This window comes from Boleophthalmus pectinirostris, unplaced genomic scaffold, assembly GCF_026225935.1.
Source record: "Boleophthalmus pectinirostris isolate CB_2022bp ecotype Guang Dong unplaced genomic scaffold, ASM2622593v1 HiC_scaffold_7, whole genome shotgun sequence".
NCBI lineage: Eukaryota > Metazoa > Chordata > Actinopteri > Gobiiformes > Gobiidae > Boleophthalmus > Boleophthalmus pectinirostris.
In genome coordinates this window covers 16,851,364-16,867,230 of record NW_026571473.1, presented here as the reverse complement: position 1 = coordinate 16,867,230, position 15,867 = coordinate 16,851,364, and the positions used below count along the sequence as shown (strand labels likewise).

The following is a 15,867-nucleotide window of genomic DNA, read 5'->3' as shown; positions in this document are numbered from 1 at the left end:
CAAAAACAAAGTGGTTTGCTTATTGGTACCCAAAACCCCAAAAACATACTGGTCAGGAAAAGTGTTCCAACTTCCATTCTATGAAAATGCACCAGTGTCACACATTACAATCTACTGAGATAATGGAATGATGCACAATTTTCCATGTGTGAACCTTCACATCCTTTCAAAAATACCATTGAATAATTTAGCCTCCCATGACTTTTCTGGTTTACATTTTTATTGAAAAACTTTATTAAACTTCATAGCTCATTGGCTCAACAAGTCAAACGGGCATATTCACAGGTATATTCACAGTTACAAACAGATTAGTGTCAAATCAGCACCTGACCACTCGGTACAATATCCAACTGAAATCATAGTGCCACCTTGTGATTTCTGCTGATCATAGATTTGTTCTACTCTAATGTGACAGGATAAACAGTAGGGAATATTAAAAAACAAACAAGACGTGAAGTTATCTATAAAAAATATCAAAAACATTTAGAAGGAAAACAACCTTGAAGAAAATAACAAGCGGAAATACATTATTTTAGAGAGACTGGAGATTTTATATTTTCAAAAAATATTTAACTCATTATAAAAATAAATAGTTCCACTGATTGACTGGATCTCTATGGACTTCTCACTGCTGTTGCTGCAGGTATTGTTTTGTGAATGTCTCCAACTGTTTTTCCAGCTCTGTGGCTTTATGTCTGCGAAAAGAAGAAATCAATTTTGGTTAAAATATATAGTTTTGTTTGAATTTCATTCAGTAATGGCATTGAGGGGCTGAACTCACCGTAAGATCTTGGACTGGCTCTGCACCGTCTCCAGTTCATCTATCTTGACAGTAAGTCGCTGTATTTCCACTTCCAGCTCTCGTTGTGTCTGGTCTACCTGCTTACAGAGGCGAGCAAAGGTTGTAGCCATCTCCCTGGTAACAAAAAGGACAGTCATAAAACTAGGATACAGAGGGGCACCTGGTGGTAATGTAAATGAGGGCCATATGCTTTTCAGGTAGACTTCAAAAGACTAACAATAACTACCTGAATGAGATATATTTTCTCTTTCTTTCTTTTTTGTCTTGTGAAGTGAGATTAATGTAGAAGCTAAACCTAGATTCCCTGACTGGTTTGAAGAAGCAGCATTTGACAATGTCAATATACAGTACATTCATGTTCTGCCAGTGGACTAAAACATTGTTCATACAGAAATTCCACAAGCAAATGACTTAACTGGAAATAAAAAAAAAAGTAAAGGCACTCTTAATTGTATTTGCAACATTTTCTTGACTTAGAAAATGTGTGCTCATTACTCAATACTGAACACACATGAACCAATTATCTAAGGTGATACTCATTCAAAAAGAGGGGTAAACAATTTCTTAAGGGACCAGATTGGGAAATGACAAGCTGGTTTGGTTTACATTCAATAATAGTCTTCTCATTACTCATTCACAGTATACTCTGGTGGCAAGATATTCTGTAGGCTGGGTAGACTAACAGAAGCAAGGCTGCCAATCTGCACCATCACTGTGGATCACCACCAATCACTCACACACTAGTACATATACTGGGTCTTAAGTGTCTTGCCCAAGGGCACAGCATGCACAACCACAGAGCCCCTGTCACCCCTTATCTCAAAACCCCTTGGACCCTACGTTAGACACACCGATCTAACACAAAGACTTACTGTTGGACCTGATGACTGCAGTTAGCGCTTGTGAAGCTAACAATCAGTTGCAGCTTATCGGTAGCATAGTCCACAAACTGGCGTTTTAGGGAGCGCTCTTTGGCTTTTGTTGTCCAGGTTAATCTTTCATAAAGGTACAGCAAACCATATAGAGAGGCAGTCAGAGCAATGAGCCTCCAACCAACTGCTCTGTAGACCTAAAACATGCACAAAATCAGAGGTTATATTTGCATTGATTATGTCAGACATTTGTAATTTCGGTAATGTAAACTATCATACCACACCCCCCACAACAATAACGCTCATAGATGTGCGGGAAGTAAGGGATGCCACGTTTGTTGCCATGGCGAGCATTAGGTCGTCTTGTGTCATTACAGCTGTTTGTTGGTTTGGTGGTCCAGCAATGGAGGGAGGCCCTGAGGAAGGGGTCTGGGCCGGAGGTAACGCTGGTTGAGAAGCCTGCAAAATGGACACCAGTTAAGCTGTTTATTTGTATTTTAAGTGTGTTATAAAAGTATTAACTTAATATTAGTTACCTTAAAGTTCTGGTCCATTATTTTGAGGGCTCTCTGTGCATTGACAGAGCCCAAGAAACGGTGAACTAATGCTGACCAGCCTAAAGAGAACTGAAACTCTATGTTCTCCTGGAAGTCACTGCAGATTGTGGCACAGTTTAAATCATAACTCAGATCAAATTTTCGACTGGGCACCAACATGTTGATTTGCCCCTGGCCTGAAGATGGGAGCAGAGGAAGCATGCTCTCTAGAGTTAAGAAGAGGCAGGATTTAGGAGTTTGTGGCATCACATGACTGAGCTCCGCATTTTAAAGTTGAAAGCGAAAGCAAAACATACCAATCATGTAACTCTGACAAGACTGAACTGAGGCAGTGACAGCATCAGAGCAGCGGAAGGCCAGGTTTTTGCCCATGCCTTCCTCAACATGAGTCAGTAGCTCCTGTAAGATTGCCATGTCACAGCATATTTCATTATGTAGTATAAGCACACAAAGTGACCACCAAAAAAGCATTGGGGACAGGCACTTACAGATTTGTAGAGCTTGAGAACATGAGGTGAGGGATGAAAGTCTCCATGAAACTCATCGACAATTACATGTAGACGACAGATCTCCTCACCCATCGCACTGGAAACCTACATGGTACAATATAGTGACTTAGAAAGCTGTTATCTAATGAGTGTACTGTATATTCACACATGTGGTGCTGCAGTACCTTTGATTCAACGTCCTCACTGATGGCTTTAATCTTCTTTTTGATGTCATCAATGAGTAAGTTCAGCTGATTTTTAACAAAATCGAGTCGATCCATCTGGTATTCTCGATCCTCCAGGGCTGCCACTCTGAAGACCCAACCCCAAACCAAATATCATGTTACTTACGTAAAAGATATCTATAAAAGACTTGCTTCATTTTTATGGAATAACTGTTCATTTACCAGCTCACTTGAACAAGCATGAAAAGAAGAAGAAACTGTTTCCCACCTCTTCTCTGCCGCCTCAATGTTGATGGCATCCATGATGCTCTTGACTTTTTCAGTGATCTGCTTGGCCCTGATTGTGTGCTGTTCAAACTTTGTTTTCACTGCTGACTGCGAGATACACTCCTGCGAGGCCATAACACACACATTACTGTGACACTTGCAGGGCTGCACTAACTGGACTGTTACCAGGGACAAACAGAGGCAAGATGGATAACTGCTACGTTAACAAAAGAGAAACGGGAAGAAACTGAAACTTTCAAAATGGCTGTAGCAGTTGTACATCTTGTGTCCATTAGCCAACATAGTGTCACAGTAATAAGAAATTATAAAAACAAGAAATATTCAACTGAATGACTGATTATGTAAATTAAGCAATAAGAAAAACACAAAAGAACTCAAGAGCCAAAATACAATCTATGATGAAACAAATTAAATCAGCCTTCGCCAAAGTGAATCTAGACTTCAGCAATGAAGACCCAGGTTGAGAGAAAAGGCACTTGAGTGTCAAAATTCCTGTTGGAGTGAAACTACAAACATAGTACTCCGGACAAATTAATCACTTAACTAAAATCTGGTCAAACGTCAAGACCAGCTTAAAGTAGCTACATGCATTTGATCAGCCAACCACTAGATTTTTGTACCAGTGACAATTTAGGGAGAAATAGATTGAAGTGTATTGTCCTGAGACACCCAGACACACCTCAAACCTCCTCTCAAAGCACTTGAACTCATTCAGTCTTTCTTGGAAACCATCAGCCAATGCTCCACCTGTTGAGCAAAATATATGAAATAGAAACAAGCTAAGGTTGCTGTGTTATGCACACTACCCAGACTTACTTTTAATATAATTATAAACAATCGTGGCAGGGCCCTTACCTGTCTCAGGCATGCCCTGTGCTCGTTGCATACGGGAGTTGAGCACCTCTTTGGCAGAAACAAAGAAGATGTGGTCAGGGGCCTTTTCACCATCCAAAACCTTCAGCTCCTCCACCAGGAATTTGACACAGCGGTCAGTGTGCTGCTTTCTCACCTGCAACAAATGCTCTTTAATAATCACAATGCTCTATGTTCTGTCACTATTGTATAAACACAAAAATGAATTCTAAATAATACAATATTTTTCACCAATGGCAAAGGATGGGAAATTAATATGGACAGTCCAACTCACATCATCCATATACTCGGGTTCATTTGCAGAGGCATCCCAGCGGTTGTTTAAAATAAAGATGTTTGGTTTTGACAATCGTTCATTTACTTTATGGAAGAAGTGCTTTTCCTAGATGGATATATTAAAAAAAATAAATAAAAATATTACTTTTAATCAGCGGCTGATGAGCAAGCTGTGGCCCCTTTAACAAAGGCATTCAAGTTAAGAGGCTGAGCCCCAGTTTACATTGCTCAAATGCCACAGGGGAACAAACAAGAACTAGGCTGGTGTTGGCACAAATAAAAGTATGTAGCATATTCTGCATTTACTCTATTTTATTGATGTTATAGTTTGTTTTCAACACATGGCAATAATTTATATTTATGATGCTAGTATATTTTATTTTTGCTGCATTACATATACACTAACCAATCACAAAAATGTTCTTACCGTGTTCATAAGAGTGGACTCTGAATTAGCAACTAAAACAAAAACATCAGCATCTAAACAAAACTTGTCGATCCAGCTGTCTAGCTGTGTTGTAACATCAGTCCCTGGGCTGTGGAGTCGAGAATAAAAAATTTAAAAATTGAGATTTAAATAAAGATAAAAATTGATCTGTGTGATATCTTTTACCTGTCAACAAGCACCAAATCATCTCTAAGTAAAGCACATTTGGTCTTGGGCCAAAAGACCCGAACAAGGCAGCCAGCATCCAGGCTCTCATCCATGTGCAGAGCATGAGCTAACTGGTTAACAGTCTGTGTAAAAGTGACATTACAAGCACATGTCAGTGTATTTCAATGTTTTTTCCCCAGATATTGGTCAGTGGTTTAAGTGAAACATGTCTGGTGTAGCTCCATAGTGTAAACATGGTAAGGTGTACCTGTACTCTGGTGTTACATGACATGTTTTTCCATATCCTGTAACACCAGAGTATACACAGGTACGTTTGAGAAGGCTCCTTTTTAGAGTTTGGCTCATTTAAAAGTTGTTTATACGAATACATTTTGAACATAAACTTTTTGTCACCTTAATGCTCTTTTCTTCTTCAGAACCCTCAGTCTTCAGATAAGCCTTGTCCTCATCTGTACCTTCCACACTTAGAAAGCAATTGGTTGTGTGTCCAATTCCACTGGGCAATACTCTGTCCCGCAGCATGGCATTGATCACAGTACTTTTGCCATTACTTGTCCTAAAAAATGAAAGACAATTATAAAATGCATTAACTTATACAATGGTTTTTAAAGACACTCAAACGTCCAAGATTTCCATTACTTCTGCAGGGATATCTGCCCTGAGGTACTGACAGAGGGAATATTCATTCATGTTATGACTACATTATATTACAAAGTAAGCAATATAGAATGAGATTGAGTAAAGCTGATTTAAATTAACAAAAAATGGGCATACCTGCCAAAAAATGCCACTTTCATGTGTCTTCTTGCTAGTACCTCCTTTATAATTGCCAGCTTGTCAGCATAAGCTTGAATCTCTAACTTTTGGTCCTCATTTGCAATGTTTTCCAAAGATTTATTTCCACAAGTTTCTGCAAAGCAAGTCAAGTGAAGTAATTATTTAGGGAGAGTAAAATCAACAGTTTACAAATTTGTGAAAAGTCATTCTTCTCACTTTCAACAAATGCAGATGTCTCTTTGACATAATCCAGTAGCTGTTCAAACACCTGACTGATCATCTTCTTGGCCAACACAAAGTGCTTCAATGGGGAAAACTCCCCACGGGCCGAGTCTGTTCGTCTGAGTGGAGGGGCTGAGGCCATTCTGACAGATCTGAGGACAGTGAAAGGTCAAATACAGTTACACACGAAAATTACGTTCAGGTTATCAGTGTTTTCATATCAAATACTCAATTCTGTATTTATGACTGTTTATTACAACAAAAGATGTATCCAATAGTCTTTTCTAAAGCCATCAGAATGAGAAGTAAAAGTGACAACAAGGCAGTTTGTAACACTCTATTATACACCCAAGCAAATGGGTTTCAAACAACGAAATTCACATGGACTCAAAGGCTATTTGAGTCACAAGTCTTGAATAATTATTATGAATGCAACCCCTCGGAAAGACATGTCAAATTACGATTAGAAACGACATGGTACAGTAACACCGGACGCGTGGATAACCGCTTTTTCGTGTCATGCTGTTATACCAATAAATGTATTATCTATCTACATGTTCATTAAGATGCTACCAAAGAAACTATCTAACGAGCATGTAACACGCAAAGTAGAGCCATTACAATGTATTACATCGATAAAGCAAAGCGGCAAACCTATGCTAAGCTAGCATCAACTCATAAATCTTTCTTAATGTTAGCTTACCTCCGTATCTTATAAACAGGACACTTCTCTCATAACACACTCGATCACCGCAACATTAATTGATTGCTCTCTAGTTAAAATTCTTGCTGTCACTACAACTAACCTTGTTTTTTAACCTGAAGTGGCACTGGCCAAGCTAACTGCGGCTGACAGCAAGCGGAGGAAATGAGCTTTCAAAACAAAAGCTGCGTTTATTATTTAGTGCTTTACATTTACTTTGAAGTGTACTTTATATTTTAAGTAACTTCATATTCAGTACAGAGAGAAAAATGTGGCAATGCTATAGCCTAAATAATGAATTGAACCAACTTGCACTTATGTTAACAACAATGCCAAATAAACAATATTAAATAAAAACTATTCTGTTACTGCGATGATATTTATGGTTTTCTGAGTTGTTGAAACAGACTTAAAACAAGTATTTGGGTGATACATTTCTAATCGACCATAAAATAGTATTAGCTTATGTTTTATAAATTTGGATTGTGTGTGTTTACTTTATCACCAAGAACTTGACTAAAGGAGTGTGGTCAGTGACGAAAGGGTTGGCAGACCGAGAACAGCCAATCACAGAGCAAGGAATTCACCCCGCCCCGCCCTTGGCCCCGCCCTTGGCCCCGGGGTTACTACAGTGTAACATGTGCACATGTTCATTTTCATTGAGAAGTTCTCCTAAAAATGTTGTGTAAAGAAGGATCGAACTTTTTTCAGTTGAATTTTTCTTTGTAGGGGTCACTACCTTGTTTAAGTAGGCTACCTCTTTGATTTTCCTTTTGGCCTTTTATTTCTCAGTATCCTTCTCATTCCAGAGTGGACAAATGCCTTAGCCACTTAAAGGTGCACATTGCAACCAGTGGTGAAATGACAAATGCCTTAGCCACTTAAAGGTGCACATTGCAACTTTCTGGTGGAAGGTCATGAAATGCACTGGACAAGGCTAAACAATGAAATGCTTACTGCACTACAAAACTATGACACAAAACAATGAAATGCTTACTCTATTTAAATATCCTATGCCACTTTTTTTTATGCCTCTCACTCTTCCATTTGATGAAATTAAAGCAAATATCCTAATTTCAAATTTATTTCAAATAACTCACATAGGCCTATAGGCTACATTAATTTAGGTTGAAACTGAATATTTAAGGATAAAAAGGTACATTTAGGCTATAGGGTCAACATTTCATGTTTTTGAGAGTATAGTCTCCATGGAGATGTTAATGCGTAGCCTGGAATGTTCCATAGTATGACATTAAACTTATCCATCTGTATGGAGACAAGCATGTCACAGTAGCAATAATACTGTAAAAGATTACAGGCAAAGCTTTAACATTTCTACAGTGACAAGTAGATGCCAAGCCCTCAAGAAAGGTTACAGTGCTCATTATAATCTAATGATATCTGGTTATATGTTTTAGGTTCAGCTATATTTAGTAACTTGTTGTTAACATATTGTTTTCAAAACTTAGGTGAATCAGTGAATGGGACAATGGAAAAGAGGAAACGCCTCTTTGTGTGGATGTGTGTGACCTGTCCACTGTCAGAATCACTCTGCGCTGTGAACACGAAATACTCTCTCAGGACGTCCAGTCTGGAACTTGGCTTTGGAATATTGACAATATTATCAACCCTACTGGATTAGTTTGGAATACATTTAACATAATATAACTACACTACTACATATTCTTTTTTTTTGAAAGCTATATGTGGATTGAGCATGGATAATTAAAATGGTGAGGAAGAAAAAGCTGCTTGTGTTTGAGTAAGTACAATTTCAATTTGTCCATCATCTTATACAGTATGTTAAATGGTTACATTGCAATTTGATGTCCATGTGTGTGTGTGTGTGTGTGTGTGTGTGTGTGTGTGTGTGTGTGTGTGTGTGTGTGTGTGTGTGTTTGAACTGTCTTACCGAGTTTAGCTGGTACACAGGTCAAATTATATGTGGCTGCTTTCTTTCAGCATGCACTATCTTCCATTAATAATGAGGTGTAGCAAAATGCTCCCCTGGACCAATGTTGCTGTCCAGATGTAACATGGTTGGACTCTCACTGACATATGATACTGATACTGATATTGGCAACATTAACTGCCAATAACTTGAAATCTTTATTGAAAAATAACTCGAGGGGAAACTATTTTTCTGTCAGCTTCCTCATTGTGTCAGTGCCATTGTAGTTCAACCAAGAGCCAGAGTGAATAGTCTGTGTGTGTTGTGTGTGTATTGTGTGTGTATGTGTGTGTGGTTGGTCTATACATTGTTGAGGTTGTTGAGGTTTTTCTTTCAATTAATGGTCTATACATTTTGCCTACATTTGCCTACAATTTCTGATTTTCCAAGTTTTGTTTACTTTGTATGATCCACTGTACGATGACAAATTGGAATTCAAAATATCACTGGTGACAGGATTGTGGCTTGTGTAAAATGATGTCTGTTTTTTTCTGACAGTGTTTGTGGAAGCATGATGTGGGATGGATAAACGACAACAGTTTGCTGTGAGTTTATTGTGTCTATTGCCTAAAATCTGTCACTTATCAGTCTCATCAGAGAGCGTAACATAATGTCATTGTTGTCATACTTGAAATAGCTTGTATTTGTAGGCCCACACACTTGTAGAAGGATTCACTGCTTGTTTGAATTAAATGTCACGGAAATACACTAATAGTTGTAGTATATTAAAAAAATATACTCTTCATTGTTTACAGATGGCCTCAAATGACCCTGACCTTCCTGACCCACCTGGTGACCCCCAGCCAGGTGACCTCATTGAGATCTTCAGACCAGCCTATCAGCACTGGGCTCTCTACCTGGGAGATGGTTACATCATCAACTTAACTCCTGTTGGTGAGTTCACCTGCCAATTTCAGTGCTTCTTGTGACATATTGAAGCCCGAACATTAATACATACTTATTTCCCTATCATGTTTTATATCCATTATATTTTCACTGGATACTAATGATTTGTTCTTTAAAAACATTCTGCCCCATGCTCTTCTTACAAAGATGAGAGCCAGGCCGCAGCCATGTCCAGCGTGAAGTCCGTCTTCAGCAGAAAGGCAGTGGTACGCATGCAGCTACTCAAAGAGGTGGTTGGAAGTGACTCATATCGGGTGAACAACAAATATGACCACAATCACACTCCGCTGCCTGTATGTGAGATCATCGAGAGAGCACAGGTGCTGATTGATCAGGAGGTCTCCTATGACCTGCTGGGAAGTAACTGCGAGCACTTTGTTACTCTTCTGCGCTACGGGGAAGGGGTGTCTGAACAGGTCTCTCTCTGTTTATTATTACTTTGCTTTTCATGCTCATTGACCTTATAAAGAAAAACAATTTAAATCAAACATATAATAACTTATTTTTTTAATATATATATAATAGCTTATTTCTTTGTGGATACAATTACAGAAAATAATAACATTGTCCTCAGTAAAATGCAGGATATTGTTCTTTCTATCCCCACAGGCTACACGGGCCATTGGGGCCATCAGTTTGGTGACAGCCGCAGCCAGTGCCTTCTCTGTCCTGGGACTGATCAACACACGATCCAGGAACAGGCCTTTCTGACCACTGGGCACTGCATGAAAGAACCCCAAATTACTTGTTAATAAATACTTGTTGTTGAAATAATCCTTTTTGCATTAAATTCTTTTCAACTTTTATTTATCTGCCTCCAAAATACCATATAGCCTAGGCCTAAGCAGCACAAAAGATTCAGAGTCAGTGTATTAAAAACATTCCATGCACCAAAAAGTGAAATATACTGACGATTCCATTTTCCAAAATGTAAAAAAAATGTGGAATAAAATTATGACTGACAGCCAGCAGGTGGCGAATATTAACGAAGTCGCATGTTTGACGAGAACTGATGACGTCAGATATTCTGCGACGCATTTTATACACGTGTTGTGTCAATTCAGCTCCAGTCGGTAACTGTACAGAAAATTTTGAATTGTAAATACATATCTACATTAAACTATACTGTACACACCCGGCTGTAGACATGGGGAAGAAACTCAAAGTTGGAAAGACCCGAAAAGATAAATTCTACCACCTTGCCAAAGAAACAGGTAAATCATACACAAAGGTGTTGACGTTAGCTTTTACCAAAACATATTTTGTCCAAGTTCAGCGACTCGTCTTAGATACTTGAATAGTTTACATTTTATTTTCACAGGTTATCGTTCTCGTTCTTCTTTCAAACTTATTCAACTAAATCGAAAATTCCAGTTTCTTCAGAAAGCCAGAGCCCTTGTGGATCTGTGTGCTGCTCCTGGAGGATGGTGAGCTTCTTCTGCGTTTTTATCAGCAAATGTTAACTTGCACCAGGTTTCTCCCTAACATTCTAAGAACCGTAATCACAAATTCTGTCAATATACGTATGCTACTTGTTTACCCTTGAGCGGCTGTTATGTGATATTGGTCAAGTCATAAGTGAGTATCTATATTTTTTAGGTTGCAGGTGGCAGCAAAATTTATGCCAGTTTCAAGTCTTATCATTGGTGAGTGGCATTCTTTCTACTGTTTTGATAAATCTTGAACTGCACTATACACTCATTCATAAAATGCTCTTTTAACAGGTGTTGATCTTGTGCCAATCAAACCTATTCCCAGTGTTGTGACCCTACAAGAGGACATTACTACAGAGAAATGTAGGCAGGTGAGGGTAACGGCGTGTCAGGAGCAAGATGTGTGTCTGGCTTTCTCAGTGTACCAATCCATATAATTTATGTTATGCAGGCTCTTAGAAAGGAACTCCAGACTTGGAAGGCTGATGTTGTGCTGAATGATGGTGCTCCCAATGTGGGTGCAAACTGGCAACATGATGCTTATTCACAAGGTAGGGGCATATGGGAAAAAAACAATATTTAATGCACATCAGTGGAAATCACTAAACTATTTGTTTATTTCAGCTCATTTAACACTGATGGCTCTGAAACTCGCCTGTGAATTTTTGAACAAAGGAGGCACTTTTGTGACAAAGGTTTTTCGCTCTAAAGACTACCAGCCTCTACTTTGGATTTTTCAGCAGTTTTTTAAGAAAGTGCAGGCCACAAAGCCACAGGCCTCAAGAAACGAGTCAGCTGAAATCTTTGTTGTTTGTCAGGGTAAGCTGGCAAATGTATTTACCTTTTATGTTTTCAGAATCCTGTAATAGCTGTGTTGTCTTTCAGGTTTTGTTGCACCAGACAAAATTGACAACAAGTTTTTTGACCCTAAGCATGCCTTCAAAGAGGTGGAGGTCCAGGCAAAAACTGTGAAGGACCTTGTTTCTGACAAAAAGCCAAAGGTATAATTAGTAGTATAGTATTTTAATAAAGTCATATAATTTCAAATACATTGTTCATAAGTGTTTTTAAAGATATGTAACTTATTATACTGTATGCATTTCCCTTTCCAGGCAGAGGGGTATGCTGATGGCGACTTGACACTTTTTCATAGTTTTACAGTGACCACTTTTCTCAAATCTGAAAACCCTGTAGATTTTCTGTCCAAAGTCAGTGAGGTAAGATTGTATGGTTCAGTCAGTGCATTTTCTATTCTATTATTTAAATGATCATGAATAAGTTTAAATTATATTGATCTCTTTATGTATTTACAGATTAAATTTGACAATCCCGATTTGGAGAGTCATGCATCCACGACTGAAGAGATCAAAGAATGTTGTCGTGACATCAAAGTGTTAGGCCGAAAAGAGCTGCGGTAAGACAAAAGAACAAACATTCAACAGAGGAATATTTTTTAAATGTATAACCAATAGACTATATTAATTTTGTTTATTTAATTATTCCTAGACTGTTGCTAAATTGGAGGACTAAGCTTAGGAGATATCTTGCCAAGAAACTTAAAGAGCAAGCAAAGCAACTGGATCAAGATATCAGGTAAACTAAAAGGAATATATAAATGCTGCATATTTTTAGTCTGACCCCAACAGACACCTAATATATGTGTTGCTTTTACTTCAGCTTGAGTTCTGATGAACAACAAAGTGATTCAGAACAAGAACAAGAAAATAAAAAAAAGGAAGATGAGCAGGGGGACAGTGAAGAAGAAATGGATAATAAATTGGCTCAGCTAAAGGCAGAGGAGGTGGCTGAGCTGAAAAGGTTAGACAGTTTTTTTTGTTTTTATTACATTACATTTTTATGTTTTTAAGTCTGTAGCCTATAAAAGCAAATGGGTTTGTCTGGAAGGTCAGGCTTACAGACAAGTCTTTTTCCATGTTGCTGCACACATTCTCTTACTTAGATTTAGGATAAAATGTTGTCTTGTGGACTGTTAGGAAGAAGAGGAAGATACTAAAGGAGCGGAGGAAGCAGCGAGAGCGTGTAGAGTTAAAAATGGACTTGCCTGGTGTGTCCATCGCTGACTCGAATGATGCATCCTTGTTCTCACTGATGACTGTCAAGAAGCAGAAGGTACGACCAGTAGCAATATTAAGCAAGTTTACTTTTTAACTGACTACCTCAACCAGCTATATCTTTCCTTTCTCAGGTACTTTCTGATGTATCCAAAGGAGACATGCTAGCAGCTGATTCCATGATGGATGGAGAGGATGACATTCACCTTTCAGACGATGATGATGAAGCAGATAAAATGTCCCTGGCTTCTGAACTTGATGACGATGACTTGGAAGAAGTGCACCTGAAAGAAAAAGAGCTTGAGAAAAAAGCTACAAAGAAGAAGTGAGTCTTTGTGTAAAGAACATGTAAATACATCTTGTTTACTGGAGTTTGCAGTGACTACAGTACAACATGTCTATCTTAGAGTGAAATTTGCAGAAGAGGAGCCAGAAGAGGATGGAGATGAAAGTGGTCTGGTGGTAGAGTTGGAAGATAAGGAGGAGAAGAAAGAGCGAGAAACCAACTTGTGGTTTAGCAAGGTTTGTCTTTTTTATACTTGTTTATGTATCATGGTTGTTCCACTAAGATTTGGGAATCAAATTTTTATATTTTATTGCATATTTCTATTGCACATATTTTTTAAATGAATATATAAAAGCATTTTCTACAAAGGGTTTATAAACATTACTTTTTCAGGGCATCTTTTCTGAGATTGACCTGGAAGGAGATGCAGAGAGCGAGCTGAAGCACACTGAATGGTTACAAAGCAAACAAACTGGTAACACTATTTGAACATATTTTTATCATGCTGAAAAAGATTTACATGTATTTAATTGTAGAAACTTATTTTCTATTCTAGGCAAAGGCACAAAGAGAAAAGCTGAGGAGAAGGAAGAAAAGGAGGTTTCCACAGCTTTAGTAGAAGCTGGACCCTCGCAAATGGTAGAGGACAGTGACAGTGATTCTGATGACAGCGATGATGAAATGTAGGCTCATTTAAATTAATTTATTAAAATGATTTGCCAGCTCAAATCTGCCCCTAACAAATAATATGGAATAAAAATGTCCTGCTTACAGACAAATATCACAGATGAAAAAATCCAGAGGGGCTGCTGGGATGTCTGCTGAGGCAGATGACGATGACTTTCAAGTTGTTCCAGTAGAAAGCACTAGTAAGAAATTTATTTATACTTGTTGAATGTACTCGCAAATACAGATGTGGAACTAATTGCCAACTGTTCAAATTTTTTAGGTAAAAAAAATCAGATTTTAGATGCAGAAGGTTTGGCTTTGGGTTCACAGATTGCTGCATCAAAGAAGAGAGCCAGAGATCTTGTAGATGAGTCCTTTCATAGGTAATGTATTTTCATGTCATGTCTGACTTGTTTTAGTGGTTCAAATGTTTGAATCTGATTAGGAAATGCATATAAAACATGCCGTAAACTGTTGGCAGGTTTGCTAGCTCTGATGAGCCCTGGGAGGTACCAGAGTGGTTCCTGCAGGATGAGCGGAAACATAGAAAAAAGCCAGTGCCTGTCACTAAAGAGATGGTAGAAGAGTATAAACAGAAGTGGAAAGAGATTGATGCCAGACCAATCAAACGCGTTGCTGAAGCCAAGGCTAGAAAGAAGAGAAGGGTGAGATCATTATTTAATCAAAATATGTATTGTACACACAAAATCTGTACTATGATGAATGATATGATTATGATATGATTTTACCAGATGATGAAGAAAATGGAACAGGCAAAGAAAAAAGCTGAAGCTGTTGTGAACACTGTGGATATCTCTGAAAAAGAGAAAATGGCTCAACTGAAAAGGTGAGACTGCTGCCAAAGAGAATAGATTGGCACATTTATATAAGCTGTATTAAGTCTTTATGTTTTGCATTTTCTAGTATCTACAAGAAGGCAGGCCTGGGTAAAGAGAAGAAACAAGTAACATACGTTGTTGCTAAAAAGGGAGCTGGAAGAAAAGTCAGACGACCAGCAGGTGTTAAAGGGGTCTTCAAAGTGGTGGACGGTCGAATGAAAAAAGATACTCGGGCAATGCAGAAAAAAGAGCATAGCATAGAGCAAAAGGAAAAGGAGGCAAAGGAGCCAAAGGGAGACCGGGCAAAGGCAAAGCAAAGGGTGGCAAAGGACACAAAGGAAAGTGAACACAATCAACACATTCAAGTTGGACATTAGTTGAACAATGGAGCAGCATGTCTGTGGCTCTGGAGTCATCTACTGTAGCCTGGACTGTGTGATGAACTCAAAAGTTAAACAAGAGTTATGTCTTTCTTAAGATGTGTCCAAGTATCATAATTGAGCTGTACAGTATGAAAAAGTATAAACTGTCTGCTACATTTGTAAATACTGGCTATGTTGAATAAATGTAATCTTTCTGTATTTTGTTATTTTTGCTATAAAGTTTAGTTTTAAATTTTCTAATGTGTCACATTGCAAATTATAACATAAACTAATTCTGTTCTTGGATAAACTTTTCTTTGTAGCTGTATGAAAAAATATTAAGTTATTGATAAATGTTCATAGGAAATAAAACCGATTCCTAGGTTTCACATGAGATGGCATTTTGTAGGTCAATATTAATACAGATGGTGGCTGTTAAAATGAATTTTGTTGAAATGTAAGTTTTGAGGTCTGGTCACAAAGGTCTGACATTTGTAATTTTTTTTGAGTAATTTATTCTGAGAATAACATCAATATGTAAATCTCATGTGCCTCATTTAGATTTAGAAAGAATCTGAAAAAAACCAACTGAACGACTGAACTTGACCCATACTTTGACTGTTGATCACGTGGAAATATAACAGTAGATCCTTGTCATAGACTATAAAAAAGTATGATCCATGGTTGATC

The 15,867-nt window shown here is 38.1% G+C and overlaps 3 protein-coding genes across 3 annotated transcripts; 2 read left to right on the top strand and 1 right to left on the bottom strand.

Annotated features, from left to right (window-relative positions):
- Window positions 1-198: 198 nt before the first annotated feature.
- mfn1b (mitofusin 1b) lies at window positions 199-6,823 on the bottom strand. The gene is made up of 18 exons (XM_020924680.2): window positions 6,660-6,823; window positions 5,951-6,108; window positions 5,732-5,867; window positions 5,351-5,513; window positions 4,955-5,079; window positions 4,769-4,877; window positions 4,340-4,447; window positions 4,048-4,201; window positions 3,872-3,939; window positions 3,173-3,294; window positions 2,905-3,031; window positions 2,720-2,824; window positions 2,528-2,630; window positions 2,211-2,437; window positions 1,954-2,133; window positions 1,675-1,871; window positions 782-916; window positions 199-695 (listed from the first exon to the last, which is right to left on the bottom strand). The coding sequence occupies exons 2-18, from the start codon at window positions 6,096-6,098 to the stop codon at window positions 626-628; spliced, it is 2,277 nt and encodes a 758-aa protein (XP_020780339.1). The 5' UTR covers window positions 6,099-6,108; window positions 6,660-6,823; the 3' UTR covers window positions 199-625.
- Window positions 6,824-8,153: 1,330 nt separating this feature from the next.
- On the top strand, window positions 8,154-10,290 carry plaat1 (phospholipase A and acyltransferase 1). The gene is made up of 5 exons (XM_020924714.2): window positions 8,154-8,421; window positions 9,109-9,155; window positions 9,366-9,504; window positions 9,664-9,932; window positions 10,126-10,290. Exons 2-5 carry the CDS (start codon window positions 9,132-9,134, stop codon window positions 10,225-10,227), a joined length of 534 nt encoding a protein of 177 aa, XP_020780373.1. The 5' UTR covers window positions 8,154-8,421; window positions 9,109-9,131; the 3' UTR covers window positions 10,228-10,290.
- A 234-nt stretch (window positions 10,291-10,524) lies between these two features.
- On the top strand, window positions 10,525-15,434 carry ftsj3 (FtsJ RNA 2'-O-methyltransferase 3). The gene is given in 22 exon segments (XM_020924676.2): window positions 10,525-10,730; window positions 10,838-10,943; window positions 11,116-11,162; window positions 11,241-11,320; window positions 11,401-11,500; window positions 11,574-11,768; window positions 11,835-11,950; window positions 12,062-12,166; window positions 12,263-12,363; window positions 12,456-12,542; window positions 12,627-12,767; window positions 12,944-13,079; window positions 13,156-13,346; window positions 13,429-13,543; window positions 13,701-13,782; window positions 13,864-13,990; window positions 14,082-14,176; window positions 14,257-14,359; window positions 14,458-14,641; window positions 14,729-14,823; window positions 14,901-15,069; window positions 15,072-15,434. Coding segments are annotated over 22 exon segments (2,532 nt in total). The 5' UTR covers window positions 10,525-10,663; the 3' UTR covers window positions 15,162-15,434.
- Window positions 15,435-15,867: the final 433 nt, after the last annotated feature.

Bases quoted from the DNA above. Each gene is read 5' to 3' on its own strand.
- mfn1b (XM_020924680.2), bottom strand. From the start codon at position 6,098: ATGGCCTCAGCCCCTCCACTCAGACGAACAGACTCGGCCCGTGGGGAG. The intron at 5,514-5,731 runs GTATGCCCATTT...TTCATTTTTTAG, and splicing joins AAAGTGGCATTTTTTGGCAG to GACAAGTAATGGCAAAAGTA. The intron at 2,134-2,210 runs GTAACTAATATT...TCCATTTTGCAG, and splicing joins TAATGGACCAGAACTTTAAG to GCTTCTCAACCAGCGTTACC.
- plaat1 (XM_020924714.2), top strand. From the start codon at position 9,132: ATGGATAAACGACAACAGTTTGCT. The intron at 9,505-9,663 runs GTGAGTTCACCT...CTTCTTACAAAG, and splicing joins CATCAACTTAACTCCTGTTG to ATGAGAGCCAGGCCGCAGCC. The intron at 9,933-10,125 runs GTCTCTCTCTGT...CTATCCCCACAG, and splicing joins GGGAAGGGGTGTCTGAACAG to GCTACACGGGCCATTGGGGC.